This window comes from Sus scrofa, chromosome 10 (assembly GCF_054392235.1).
Source record: "Sus scrofa isolate SSC_HxYL_T2T_F1_AM1 chromosome 10, Sscrofa_HxYL_maternal_Yorkshire_Landrace_v2.0, whole genome shotgun sequence".
Taxonomy (NCBI): Eukaryota; Metazoa; Chordata; class Mammalia; order Artiodactyla; family Suidae; genus Sus; species Sus scrofa.
Window position 1 is genome coordinate 79835105 of NC_139392.1, and position 14641 is coordinate 79849745.

General features: G+C 38.9%; 1 protein-coding gene across 50 annotated transcripts in view; it reads right to left on the minus strand.

Annotated features, from left to right (window-relative positions):
* MLLT10 (MLLT10 histone lysine methyltransferase DOT1L cofactor) overlaps nucleotides 1–14641 on the minus strand; it is a 244119-nt gene that overhangs the window by 85726 nt on the left and 143752 nt on the right. For all 50 annotated transcript variants that reach the window (XM_084980343.1, XM_084980363.1, XM_084980336.1 and 47 more), the window contains one exon: nucleotides 12579–12674. In XM_084980343.1, the coding sequence (XP_084836469.1) occupies nucleotides 12579–12674 (96 nt within the window). The remainder of the gene's footprint in view (nucleotides 1–12578; nucleotides 12675–14641) is intronic.

Consider the following 14641-nt stretch of genomic DNA (forward strand, 5'->3'; position numbering starts at 1 on the left):
GCACATGAAGGTTTCCAGGCTAGGGGGTCGAAACACAGCTATTAGAGCTGTAGCCACTGGCCTACACCACAGCCACAGCAAGGTCAGATCCAAGCTGCATCTGCAACCTACACCACAGCTTGCAGCAACGGGGAGATCCTTAACCCACTGAGCAAGGCCAGGGATCGAACCTGCATCCTCATGGATGCTAGTCAGATTCGTTAACTGAGCCATGACGGGAACTGTCATCTTTTACAATTTCAATTTTAATTAGCATATAAAAATGGTAATACATCGAGAACAAGTGGCATTTATCCCAAGAATGCAATGGTTTTTTTTCAACACTGGAAAACCAACTGGTGTACTTCATCATATTAATAGATTTTGAAAGGGGGGTAAAATCATATCAATATATCCATTAAAAATAGTCTTTTTAACAAATGGTTCTGGGAACTCCCCAAGTCAGTCAATGAAATTAGAACACTTCCTGACATCATGTACAAAAATAAAATGGTTTAAAGACCTAAATATAAAATATAACACTATAAAAACTCCTAGAAGAAAACACAGGCAAAGCATTGTTGGACATGGATTGTAGCAAAATTTTCTTAGAACAGGCTCCCAAGGCAAAAGAAATAAAACCAAAAATAAACAAAAGGGACCAAATCAGACTTAAAAGCTTTTACACAGCAAAATAAACAAATAACAAAATGAAAAGACAAGCTACAGAATGGAAGAAAATATTTGCAAATGATATGACCAACAGTGGATTAATTTCCAAAATATACCAAGAGCGCATGCAACTTAATATCAGAAAAACAAACAACATAACCAAAAAGTGGGCAGAAGACCTAGACAGACCTTTCTCCAAAGAAAACATGCAGATGGTCAAAACTCATATGAAAAAAATGTTTAACATCGCTAATTATAAGAGAAATGCAAATCAAAACCACAACAAGGTATCGCCTCACACTGGTCAGAATGGCCATCAACAAAAAGTCTATAAATAAATACTGGAGAAGGTATGGAGAAAAGAGAACCGCCTTACACTGCCAACGGGAATATAAGTTTGTGCAACTACTATGGAAAACAGTATGGAGGTTCCTCAGAAAACTAAAAATAGAATTACCATATGATCCAGCAATCTCACTCCTGCGCATATATCTGGAAAAGACAAAAACTCTAATTCAAAAAGATACATGCACCCCTATGTTTGTAACAGCACTATTTACAGTAGCCAAGACATGGAAGCAACGTAAATGTCCACTGACAGATGAACGGATAAAGCCGATAGTATATATACACTATGGAATTTTTAATGACTGAGCTTTATTTCTAAATATTTTTTTTCATGCTGTTATAGTCTTTTAAATAGATATCCGGTATAGCACAGAGAACTATATCTAATCGCTTGCAATGAACATGGTGAAGGATAATGTGAGAGAAAGAATGTGTGTACACACACACACACATATATATGTATAACTGGGTCTCTGCTGTACAGAAGACATTGACAGAACATTATAAATCAACTATAATGAAAAAATTAAAAAATAAAGAGATAAAGCTCAGTCATAAAAAAGAATGAAATAATGCTATTTGTAGCAACATGGATATACATAGAGATTATCATACTAAGTGAAGAAAGTCAGAAAGAGAAACACAAATACCATATGATATCTCTTACACGTGGAATCTAAAATATGGCACAGGTGAACCTACCTACAAAGCAGAAACAGACCCTACAGACATAGAGAACAGACTTGTGGTTGCCAAGACAGAGAGAGAGGGAAGGAAGAGGGATGGACATGGAGTTTTGGGTTAGCAGATGCAAACTATGACATTTAGAATGGATAAGCAATGAGGTCCTATTGTACACCACAGGGAACTATATATTCAGTCTCCTGGGATAGAACATGATGGAAAACAATATAAGAAAGGGAATGTATAACTGAATCACTTTGCTATACACCTTGAAACTAACAATAATATAAATCGACTGTACTCCAATAAAATAAAATAAATATATAGAAAAATTAGGAGTTCCCGTCGTGGCGCAGTGGTTAACGAATCCAACTAGGAACCATGAGGTAGCGGGTTCGGTCCCTGCCCTTGCTCAGTGGGTTAACGATCCGGCGTTGCCGTGAGCTGTGGTGTAGGTTGCAGACGCGGCTTGGATCCCACGTTGCTGTGGCTCTGGCGTAGGCCGGTGGCTACAGCTCCGATTGGACCCCTAGCCTGGGAACCTCCATATGCCGCGGGAGCGGCCCAAGAAATAGCAACAACAACAACAACAAAAAAAAAAGACAAAAGACAAAAAAAAAAAAAAAAAAAAAAAGAAAAATTATTTCACAAATCTAATATCCACGGTGGATAAAAACTCTCAGCATAATAGGAGTAGAAGGAAACTTCCTCAACATCATATGTAATGTTAATAGATTAAAAATTTCTCCCCGGAGTTCCAGTCATGGCTCAGTGGTTAACAAACCTGACTAGCATCCATGAGGATTTGGGTTCAATCCCTGGCCTTGCTCAGTGGGTTAAGGATCCGGCATTGCTGTGAGCTGTGGTGGAGGTCATAGACACGGCTTGGATTTGGTACTGCCGTAGGCCAGCAGCTACAGCTCTGATTTGCTCCCTAGCCTGGGAACCTTCATATGCCACGAGTGCAGGCCTAAAAAGACATAAATACATACATACATACACACATACTTCTCCCCAAATATCAAGAACAAAGCAAAGATGTCCCATCTCACCACTTCTATTCAACACTGCACTAGGGATTCTATGAGGAATTTAAAAAAAAAAAAAAAAAAAGACATGTAGATTAGAAAGGATGAAGTAAAACTGTTATTCATTGTTGGCATGATTATACCTGAAAAAAATCTTTTGGAATCAATAAGTAACTAGAAATAATAAAAAAATTTTTAAGAAAGCTGCAGGATGCCTGAGCAACAGACAAAAACATAAAAATGTTAGTTCTGTATACTAACAAGGAACAATCAGAAATTGAAATTTTTAAAAAGACTTTAACGACATCAGAAAACATAAAATAGGGAGTTCCCATCGTGGTGCAGCAGAAACAAATCTGACCAGGAAGCATGAGGTTGCGGGTTCGATCCCTGGCCTTGCTCAGTGGGTTAAGGATCTGGCATTGCTATGGCTATGGCAGAGGCTGGCAGCTACAGCTCCTATTTGATCGCTAGCCTGGGAACCTCCATATGCTGGAAGTGTGGCCCTTAAAAAAAAATTAGAGATAAAGCTGGGAAAACATGTACAGAACCTGCACACCCACTGCTGAGATAAATTCTAAAGACATAAAAAAGGAGATACACTGTGGTAAGAGACAAAAGACTCAATATTGTTAAAGTATCAATTTTCCTCCAAAACAGTCGGTAGATTCATTGCAGTTTGAGTCAAAACACCAGTAGTTTTATTTCGACAAAATGAAAATCTGATTCCAAAATTCATTTAAAAATGCCAAGAACCTAGAATAATCCAAACAACTTTGAAAGGAAGAACAAACTGGAAAAACAAAGTCGGAAGGTAGACCCTACCTGACCCTAAGGGTCATTATAAAGCTACAGTAATCCAAAGACTGTTGTATGGAACAGAAGAGAGCCCAGAAATAGATCCATACATACATGGTCAATTGGTTTTGCAACAAATGGGGGTAAGGTAATTCAGTGGAGAAAGGACAGTCTGTTCCACAAATAGCTCTGGAAAAACGGCTATCTGGAGACCCCTGGTGGCTGAGCGGGTTAATAATCTGGCACAGTTAGTGCAGTGGCTCTGGTTACTAAGTGGTGTGGCGGGTTCAATCCCTGGCCTGAGAACTTCCACATGTTGCAGGTGTGGCCAACACCTCCCCCAGGATATCTATATTTAAACAAGTGGACTTTGACGCATAACTCACATAAATATGCAAAAATTAACTCAAAATGGATCATCGACCTAAATATAAAACATAAAAATACTAAACTTCTCAACGAAAACACTAAAAATTCACAAAACAAACATAATTAACAATGTCTGCTCAAGCCACTGAGTGGGAAAAATATCTGCAAACAAACATATCTGATAAAAGACTTGCATCCGGTACATAAAAAGTCTCACAAAACTCAGTAATAAGAAAACCAACTGGAGTTCCCGTCGTGGCGCAGTGGTTAACGAATCCGACTAGGAACCATGAGGTTGCGGGTTCGATCCCTGCCCTTGCTCAGTGGGTTAACGATCCGGCGTTGCCGTGAGCTGTGGTGTAGGTTGCAGACGCGGCTGGGATCCCAAGTTGCTGTGGCTCTGGTGTAGGCCGGTGGCTACAGCTCCAATTCAACCCCTGGCCTGGGAACCTCCATATGCCGCGGGAGCGGCCCAAGAAATAGCAACAACAACAACAACAACAACAAAAGACAAAAAAAAGAAAAAAAGAAAACCAACCAACTAATAAAATGGGGAAGATGGTGAATAGATGTAAACAGACATTTCACCAAATAAAATAAATAGCAAATATTCACATAAAAAGACATTCAACGTAATTTAGGGCATTAAGGCAATGTAAATTAAAACCACAATGAGGAAGTTCCCATTGTTGTTCAATAGATTAAGAACCTAACACAGTATCCATTAGGATGCAGGTTCTACTCAGCCCCTGGCCTTGCTCGGCATTGCTGCAAGTGGCAGTGTAGGTGGCAGATGCAGCTTGGATCCCATGTTGCTGTGGTTGTGGCGCAGGCTGGCAGCTGTAGCTCCGATTCAAACCCCTAGCCCTGGAACTTCCACATGCCCCAGGTATGCATAAAAATAAAAATAATACAAAGAATAAAACCACAATGAGTTCTCTGGTCACTTCAGTGGTTTAGGTGGCTGCTGTGATGCTTCTTCAATCCCTGGCTGGGGGACTTTCACATACCACAGGCACGCCAATCAATCGATCAATAACCACAATGTGGAGTTTCCATTGTGGCTCAGCAGTTAACAAACACGACCAGTATCCAGGTTTGATCCCTGGCCCTACTCAGTGGATGAAGGATCTGGCATTGCCATCAGCTGCAGTGCAGATCACAGACAGACACGGTTTGGATCTGGCATTGCTGTGGCTGTGGCACAGGCCAGCAGCAGCAGCTCCAATTCAACCCCTAGTCTGGAAACTTCCATGTGCCACAGGCGCAGCCCTTAAAAAAAAACCCACAATAATTCACCACTACATACCCAACTAGAACGGCTAAAATTAATCTTATACACTGCTGGTGGAATTGTTAAATGGTATAATCACTTTGGAAAATAGTCTGACAGCATTTAAATAATTAAGGATACACCTCCCATGTGACCCGGCTATTCCAGTCCTTGGTATTTATGCAAGAAAAATTAAAGTATATATCCTTACAAACACCGTACAATGTTCTAGCAGCTTTATTCATAATAACCCAAAACTAGAAACATGTGCATCAACTGCTGAATGGATAAACAAATGGTGGTATGTCCATACAACAGAGTAGTAGTCCATGGTAAAAAGGAATGAACTCTTCATACATATATAGATGAGTCTCAAAATAACTACGTTGAGTGAAGGAAGGGAGATAAAAGAATGTACATACTATATGTTTCCTCATTTTTAACATTTTAGAAGATTCAAACTAATTTTACAGTGACAGAAAGCAGAACAATAGTTGCCTGGGGAAGGGTAGTGGTGGGAAGAAAGAAGGGGATTACATTGGGATTACATTGTGGTTAAGGATTTCACAAATTTATCAGATTTTCATACACAAACACACACACAGCTTTTTAGGGCCACATAGCGGCATATGGAAGTTCCCAGGCTAGGGGTTGAATGAGAACTGTAGCTGCCGGCCTACACTTCAGCCACACCAGATCCTAGCCGCATCTGCAGCGAACACCACAGCTTATGGCAATGCTGGACCCTAAACCCACTGAGGAAGGCCAGGGATCAAACCTGCATCTTCCTGAATACTAGTTCGGTTTGGTACCACTGAGCCACAATGGGAACTCCCTTATTTATATATTTTTTTGCCACATGTCAAAGTTCCTGGGCCAGGGAATGTACCTCGAAAAAGCTAACAGAAGGTTTTATGTATTTGATGCAATAAATTCTTTAATACCTTTATTATCCTAAGATTATTGTGTTTCCTTAAAAATTAGGTTTCAAAAAAAAAATCTGTTTAAGGATAATCAGTATTCAAGCATATTGTGTTGCTGAATAATACAAGAAAAAAAATAGACTGGTATCTACTAAAAGCAGAGTGGATTTCTTAGTAACCTAAAAGTTCTAAAGATTTCTTTAAAAGTAAATCTTTAAAGACCTAAACCTCCAAGTGACAGAAACAACAAGCTATGTTTCCCAGGATGGACACATATGTACAGGCTTAATGATTAAAATGAAATCCTACTTTGTTCCTAGCCACTTTTCTTTTAGTTTTGGGGTTTTATTTTTTTTTTCTAGCAATTTTTATGTATGTATCACCGGTAGTCCACTACCATGGTTATCAATGACTTATTTGAAAATATTACACTGATAAATTATAACCACAGTGTTTAAAAGATTACAATAATACCATACTGACATGATAATGACTTGCCGTGAACTTCTAGTAGACGACTGGTCAATGGGGACCTGCTGGATAGCACAGAGAACTCCACCCAAAATTCTGTGATAATCTGTGTAGGAAAAGAATCTGAACCACTTTGTTCTATAGCAGAAATTATTACAACCTTGTACATGAACTATACCTCAAGAAAACATAAAAAATGAAAAAAAAATTTCAGTTTGAAAACTGTTTAGAATCAAAAAAGGAGTTAAAAACTAGTCAAAGAAAAAGTATAATTAAAAATTTTAAGATGAGCAGAGTCAATTCTAAGTTAGTAAAGAAATAGAATGGGATTTTGTCTTAAGGTATAAGAAACAGAAAATACAAAGTTCAAAAATGTACAATCAAAACTGGCTATGCAGTACAGGTATTTAAAAATTGCAACAGTGAATTAAAGTTCCCTGTGACTCTCAATTTAAATGTGCTCTAATTTTAACCACAGCATCTAAAAGGAGCCTTGGAGCTCAGAATAAAACTCACGCTTGCATTCCTTGATCTATTCCTAAATTTCCATCAACTGAAGGCAAAAAAGGAGTGGTGAACCAACAGTAAAGTAACACTGTCCTAAAAGGAATCTACGGCCCATATCTTCCACCATCCATCCACAGGGTCAATTACCTGTTTTAAATCTATGACGGTTATGGAGTTCCCATCATGGCGCAGTGGTTAACTAATTTGACTAGGAACCATGAGGTTGCAGATTCGATCCCTGGCCTTGCTCAGTGGGTTAAGGATCCGGCGTTGCCGTGATCTGGAGTGTAGGTGGCTAGGATCCAGTGTTGCTGTGGCTCTGGTGTAGGCTGGCGGCTACAGCTCTGATTCAACCCCTAGCCTGGGAACCTCCGAATGCCCCGGGTGCGGCCCTAGAAAAGGCAAAAAAAGAAATAAAATAAATCTATGTGGGTTAATCGGATTATGATTTTATCAAAAGACAGTTACCGACAGAAAGCCCAGACTCCAGGTTGATCTTCACCTGCTTCTTTCCCACTCAGCCATGAATACTTTGTCCGTACCTTCTCCTCCCTCAACCCCAACAGCTAAAACCCTTTCCAATGTACTCTCTGGAACTCCGCATTTTCAGGAAAAGCTGCTATATATTAAACTCAACCTTTTCTCAGAACATTCCCTGCAAATTCTTGCTCTAACAAAATCCTAGGTCACTCTGAACATCCTGTCTACCCCATAGCTTTTTCAAAGTAATGGCCACTCTATTCCAGCAGCTCTGGTTTTACTGGGTATGCAGGTGGAGTGGGTGTTCTTGCTCTTCGATGCTGATTCTAAATCACTTTCTCTCACACCAGTCAGAATGGCTATCATTAATAAGTCCACAAATAACAAATGCTGGAGAGGGTATGGAGAAAAAGGAACCCTCCTGAACTGTTGGTGGGAATGTAAACTGGTACAATCACTATGGAAAACAGTATGGAGGTACCTTAGAAAGCTAAATATAGAACTACCACATCACCCAGCAATCCCACTCTTGGGCATATACCCAGACAAAACCTTCCTTGAAGAAGACACATGCACCCACATGTTCATTGCATCACTATTCACAATAGCCAAGACATGGAAACAACCTAAATGTTCATCAAGAGATGAATGCATTAAGAAGATGTGGTATATATACACAATGGAATACTACTCAGCCATAAAAAAGAACAAAATAATGCCTGTGCAGCAACACAGACAGAACTAGAGACTCTCATACTAAGTGAACTAAGAAAGAGAAAGACAAATACCATATGGTATCACTTATATCTGGAATCTAAAGTACTGCACAAATGAACCTTTCCACAGAAAAGAAACTCATGGACATGGAGAACAGACTTGTGGCTGCCAAGAGGGAAGGGGAGGGAGTAGGAGGGACTGGGAATTTGGGGTTAATAGATGCAAACTATAGTCTTTGGAATGAATAAGCAACGAGATCCTGCTGTATAGCACTGGGAACTATGTCTGGTCACTTGTGATGAAGCATGATAATGTAAGAAAAAGAATGATATATGTGCGACTGGGTCACCTTGCTGTATAGTAGAAAACTGACAGAACACTGTAAACCAGCTATGATGGAAATCATTAAAAGAAAAGAAAAGAAAGAAAACAATAACAAAAAAAAAAAAAACTCTCTTTCAAGCCCTCCAAGTATAAAATCTCAAAATACTAGATCTTATCACTAGATCTCACTGTTAAAATTATCATCAATCCCTTAGGGCAGAATTTGGCAAAGTATGAGCTCTCTAGTCATCCACCTATTTTTGTAAGGCTCTAGAGTGAAGAATGATTTTAATATCTTCAAATGGTTGAAAAAAAAGGAATATTTCATGACGTGAAAATTACATAAAATTCAAATTTCGGTGTCCATGATAAAGCTTTATGGGAACACTGCCACATTCATTTGTTTTACAAACTGTCTATGGCTATTTTTGTGCTATAACAGCACAGAGTTGAATACTAGACAGAGCCAATGTGGCCCACAAACCCTAAAATATTTACTACCTTGTCCTTGACAGAAAAAGTTTGCCATTTAGTGTCTTAGGACTTACATTAATGTCAGCCACCAATACTCCTCCATCTTATTTTTCAGAGATTTCAATATATATCTATACGATTTTTTTATAACCTCTAATCTCCGAGATGGCTTCACCTGCAATGATCTGATCTTCTACCTCTCACACCTACACTCTGACATTACCAAATAGTTACAACCTTCAATAATCTCTACTTCATACATCCTAGTCTCTGACCACCACTCAAATTTCTCATTTACCACTACTCTAGCAAACCCTTAATTCCAGAAGAAACTACAAATATTTGACCATTAATTATTAGTATCTTTCATTATTCCCTATTGTCCTCACCTCCCTATCTATTGAGCTTAAATATGATGCATCTTTATAACTTCTTTTGCTCTCAAATCCTTCACTGTACTCATATCACACAATAATGACCTGATTAAATCCTACTCTGTATCCACATCTTTCACAGATGGACGTGACTGGGAAAAAATACAAAGCTGGGCAAGCTCGTCACAGTAAGTTCTTGACTAGGAACTTACAGTGAAATCTTGTGGCTACCTAGCAATCATACCACATTTCCCTATCAATTTTCTTTTCCATTATTTTAGTTAACTGTATCAGTCCCTTCTTTTCTCCAATCTCTTTATCACCCCGCTCTCATCCTCACATCTGTTAACTCTGTTCTCCACTGAGAAAATCTGAAATTATCAGAAGAGATTTCCACAAATTCCCGCCACATCTGTCCATGCCCAGCGCACAATTCCTGATCTTCTGCCTTCCCTTCTGTTACAAAAGCCAATTTTCCTACTTACCAATAGCTCCCATCCCTTCTCACATTCTTAAGGACATCGATCCAGCAATTTTCCTGTGTTCTATATTATTACTTCCTCCTCTCTATTAGATCATTCCCACTAACACAAAAAACATGCTATTATTTATTTCATTTAAAAAAATACCCTTTCTTATCTCCACTTCCTGATCAATTATCACTGATTTCTCTGCTCTTCTTTACAGCAAAGCTCCTCAAAGAAATTACTTATACTCTCTGACTTTCCTTGTATTCTCTCTCACACTCACTCTAATCAGACATTTGTCTTCACTAGTACATTAAAACTGTTCGTCAAGGTTGCTAATGATCACCATATGACTAAATACAATGGCTAGTCCCCATATTATTAAATGACACAGTTAGCTTATTTCCTTTTCCTTAAATTTGCTTCCAACATATCACTCTCTTGGGTTTCTTTCCTCACGATGGCCTCCTCTTCTCAGTCTTCATTGCTGGTTGTACCTCTTCTTCCAAATCTCTCAACATTGGAGCCTCCAGGACCTCCTAAAAACTCTTCCCCTCTCTACCCTGCACTCTCTCCTCTACTGATAACTTCATCCACTCTCATGGCTTTAAATAACTCTATATGCATATAATTCCCAAATTTATATCCAAAGTTTGAACCTCCTTCCTGAATATCAGACTATGATAATTAACTGGATAATCAACATTTCTACCCGGATGTCTAATAAATATCTCAACTGCAGCATAGGCAGAACAGCCCTGAAAATGTCCACATTCGAATTCCTGAAACCTGTGCTATGTTATGTTACATTGCAAAAGGGACTATTTTTTTTTCCTTCTTTTTAGGGCCACATCCGTGGCACATCAAAGTTTCCAGGATAGGGCCCAAACCCGAGCTGCAGCTGCCAGCCCACACCACAGCCATATAGCCACAGCAATACCAGATCCGAGCCACATCTATGACTAGACCACAGCTCATGTTAACCCCGAATCCTTAACCCACTGAGTGAGGCCAGGGATCGAACCTGCATCTTCATGGAAACCAGTCAGGTTTGTTACTGCTGAGCCACAATGGGAACTCCCCAAAGGGACTATTTTAATGTAATTAAAGTTACAAACTTTAAAACAGGCAGATTTCCCAGATTTTCCAGGTAGGCCTAATCTAATCACATAAGCCCTTAAAAGAAGAAAGTTTTCTCTGGCCAGAAACAGAGAGATATTGCAGAGATGTCAGAAAGATTCGAAGGGTACGAAGGATTCAACATGCCTTTGATGGCTCTGAGATGGAAGGACATATGTGCAAGGACTGATGAGAGCCCCAAGAAGCCAAGAGGGGAACCCAGCTGACAGCTATCAAGGAAATAGGCAGCTCAGTCCTATGAACACAAATCCAACCATCTGACTCTCCCAGATAAAAACTCAGGCCAGCCATTATCTGCACTTTAGCTGTGAGAGACCCAGAACAGAGAAATGAGCTGAGCCCATCCACACTTTCAGCCTACAGAATGGTTAGATAATAAGTTTACGTTACTTTAAATGGCTAAATTTGTGGTAAAATTTTCAGGCAGCAATAGAACATAAATATCACATCCCAAAGTGAATTCCTCATATTCCCCTCAATCTACCATGCCCATAGTTTTTCATATATGTTTTCTCTTACACCTTTCTCATCTATATCTTATCTTATGCTATGTGAGTTCAACTTCTAAATGTATTCAAAATCTCATCACTTCTCACCACCCTCCCTCTGTCTCTGGATTATTGCAATAACCTCTTTCATTCTTGACTCTCTGTAGTCCATCTCAATGAAGTAGCCACAGGTCCTTACAAAACCCAACTAAGACCATGTTACAACTCAGTTCAGAACTCTCCAATGGCTCACTTTTCACTCTGACTAAAAACTAAGTCCTTCCATTGGCTTGTACAGCCCTACGTGAGTGGTCTCTCACCTGGGCCTCATCTCCTACTGCACTCCCTCCTCCCTTTCTTACTCTGTCCCAGTCACCTGTCTTTGTCTACACTTGATTTCATGTTAACCATGGGGTGATTTTTTTTTTTTTTTTTTAGCTGTACACTTGACATATAGAAGTTCCCAGACCAGGAATCAAACTCACACCAGAGCAGCGACCTAAGCTGCTTCAGTGACAATGCCAGATCCTTAATCCCCTTAACCCGCTCTGCCACAAGAGAGCTCCGATAATAATCTCAATATAACATTTACTAAATAATACCCTCTCTACTATGAACCATACACAGTTCTTACTGCTTTACATGTATCATCTCGTTCAATTCCAACAATTACCTCCCCCTCTACTCATTTTCATTGTGATGAAAATGAGTCACAAAGAAGTTAACTGACCTAAGAGCTTGGCCAGTAAGTGGTAAACCCAGAATCTGAAATCATAGATGGACCAAGCCCACTGAAGAGCTCAAGGTCTTCATCTCAATGAGGTCCCCTACTTGATATCCTCACATTCTTCAGAAATAAGCACAGAATAAACAGAAGGTAGGATAAAGGACTAAGAATGGGAAAGCTAAAGTGCATAACATAGTTAGAGAGGTGGATATAGTTACAAGGAACCAGGACCCTTCCTCCAGTAACTTCAGGATTTAGCACCTAACTAGTTAAAGGCGAAAAGTCAACATATAGCTAGTTGTCATGTAAAACAAAACGTGACACTTAAAACTTACTTTTTCTGTAGTAACAGTCAAGGAAGGAACCAATGCAGGTGATGGTTCTGGCTGCTTCTTGTGTTTCTGTTTGTGTTTGTCCTTTTCTTTATATTTCTACAAATGAAAAAAAGTAAAATCCAATTTAAATAAATTTATTTATTTTGGTCTTTTCAAGGCCACACCTGCAGCATATGGAAGTTTCCAGGTTAGGGGTCGAATCGGAGCTACAGCTGCCAGCCCATACCACAGTCACAGCAATACAGGATCCGAGCCGCATCTGTGACCTATGTCACAGCTCATGGCAATGCCAAATCCTTAACCCACTCAGCAAGGCCAGGACTCGAACCCACATCCTCATGGATACTAGTTGGGTTCATTAACCACTGAGCCATTATGGGAACTCCCAATTTTAATTTAAATCATAAACCATATATACACAATAAAGATAAGGTTGCTTTACAATTATATTTAATTTAAAATGTCCACAAATACTTTTCAAAAATAACTAAATCACTTCTAACCATACTATTGTATATAAAAACAATACTAGTAAAATTCCTACAGTATTACTATATATACTACTATACATTTAATACTAATATAAGGTACTTTATGGTGACTGCAGTTCCCTTATCCTTGACCAACGTAAAATACTATATAAACAACTGATTTCTACAATTATTTGCTACATCTGGCAAACTTTATATTTGTTCTATTAAAAAATGCCTAATGATCTTGTATGCATTTTATAAACAGCAATTTAAGGTTTACACAGTACTCTGACATGCACTGTCACACTATAATGGTGTGGGAGTCTCCATCACCAAGCATTAAATTTTATGGCCCACAAACTACAATACAATCCAGGGCAGAGAAACTTGGTCAAGAAATTCTTTCTGAGGTTTACTCAAAAAATAGATGAATTAGTTATCTCTGCTAAAACTGATGGACTGAAATATAAAAAGGAATTCAATTAAGAAGAAATTAATTAAAGGAGTTCCCGTCGTAGCTCAGTGGTTAACGAATCCGACTGAGAACCATGAAATTGCAGGTTTGATTCCTGGCCATGCTCAGTGGGTTAAGGATCTGGCATTGCCATGAGATGTGTAGGTCGCAGATGCGGCTCGGATCCAACGTTGCTGTGGCTCTGGTGTAAGCTGGCAGCTACAGCTCCGATTCGACCCCTAGCCGGGGAACCTCCATGTGCCTTGGGAGCAGTCCTAGAAAAGGCAAAAAAAAATAAATAAATAAATAAATAATCATTATATATTAGGAGGCCAATTTTATTTAATGTCAAAAAATTTTAACCACTTTGTTCTCAATTGTTTGAATCAGTAGCTAAGAGTCAGTACTAAGAGTGAAGTTTACTACTATTTAAAGAATTAATTCAACTTACTTCCCACAGTACTTAAATTTAACCATTCAGAGCACTTAATCTATTCAAGGCATGAAAGAATAATATCACTGACCTTGCTCTAAAAGAAATTATATACCAGCAAAACAAAAAGCATAAAAATTAGGGATAGACATTTTACTGTAATACCCAAGAACTGCCAATTTTTGCTTTTAATTCCTGATTTAAGTACATAAGCTATTTCTTGACTGCAGTCTTTAATACATAAGTGAAAAGAAAACATGAAATAAGAGTTATAGTTTTTATTCCAACTTAATATGAAATTTTGTTACCATGAAGTGATTTTAACTGTGACAGATCATATTAACAACCACAAAGGAAAAAAAAAAAAAAAAAAAAAAAGCCTCCATGTCTTTGAAATAGGATGTCATGTCCAAGTTCAGGAGCCTTAGAGCCTTGAGAAGTCTTGTACAGCTTTCACCTTTGCCCCTTTAGACCCCAGTCATCATGTAAAGAGTAAGTTTGATTCTCTCCTGATAGAGAAGCCAAGTGGAGAAAGAGGCCATATGGAGAAGAACTGATGTACCCCAGCCACAGCCAGCATCATCTCACTCCAGATATGTAAATAACACTATCTTGGATCACCCAGCCAGACACCAGCTGAGTGCAGCCTCATGAGCAACCCAGTTGATATCATGTGGAAGAAAGATGAATTGTTTGTGCTGAG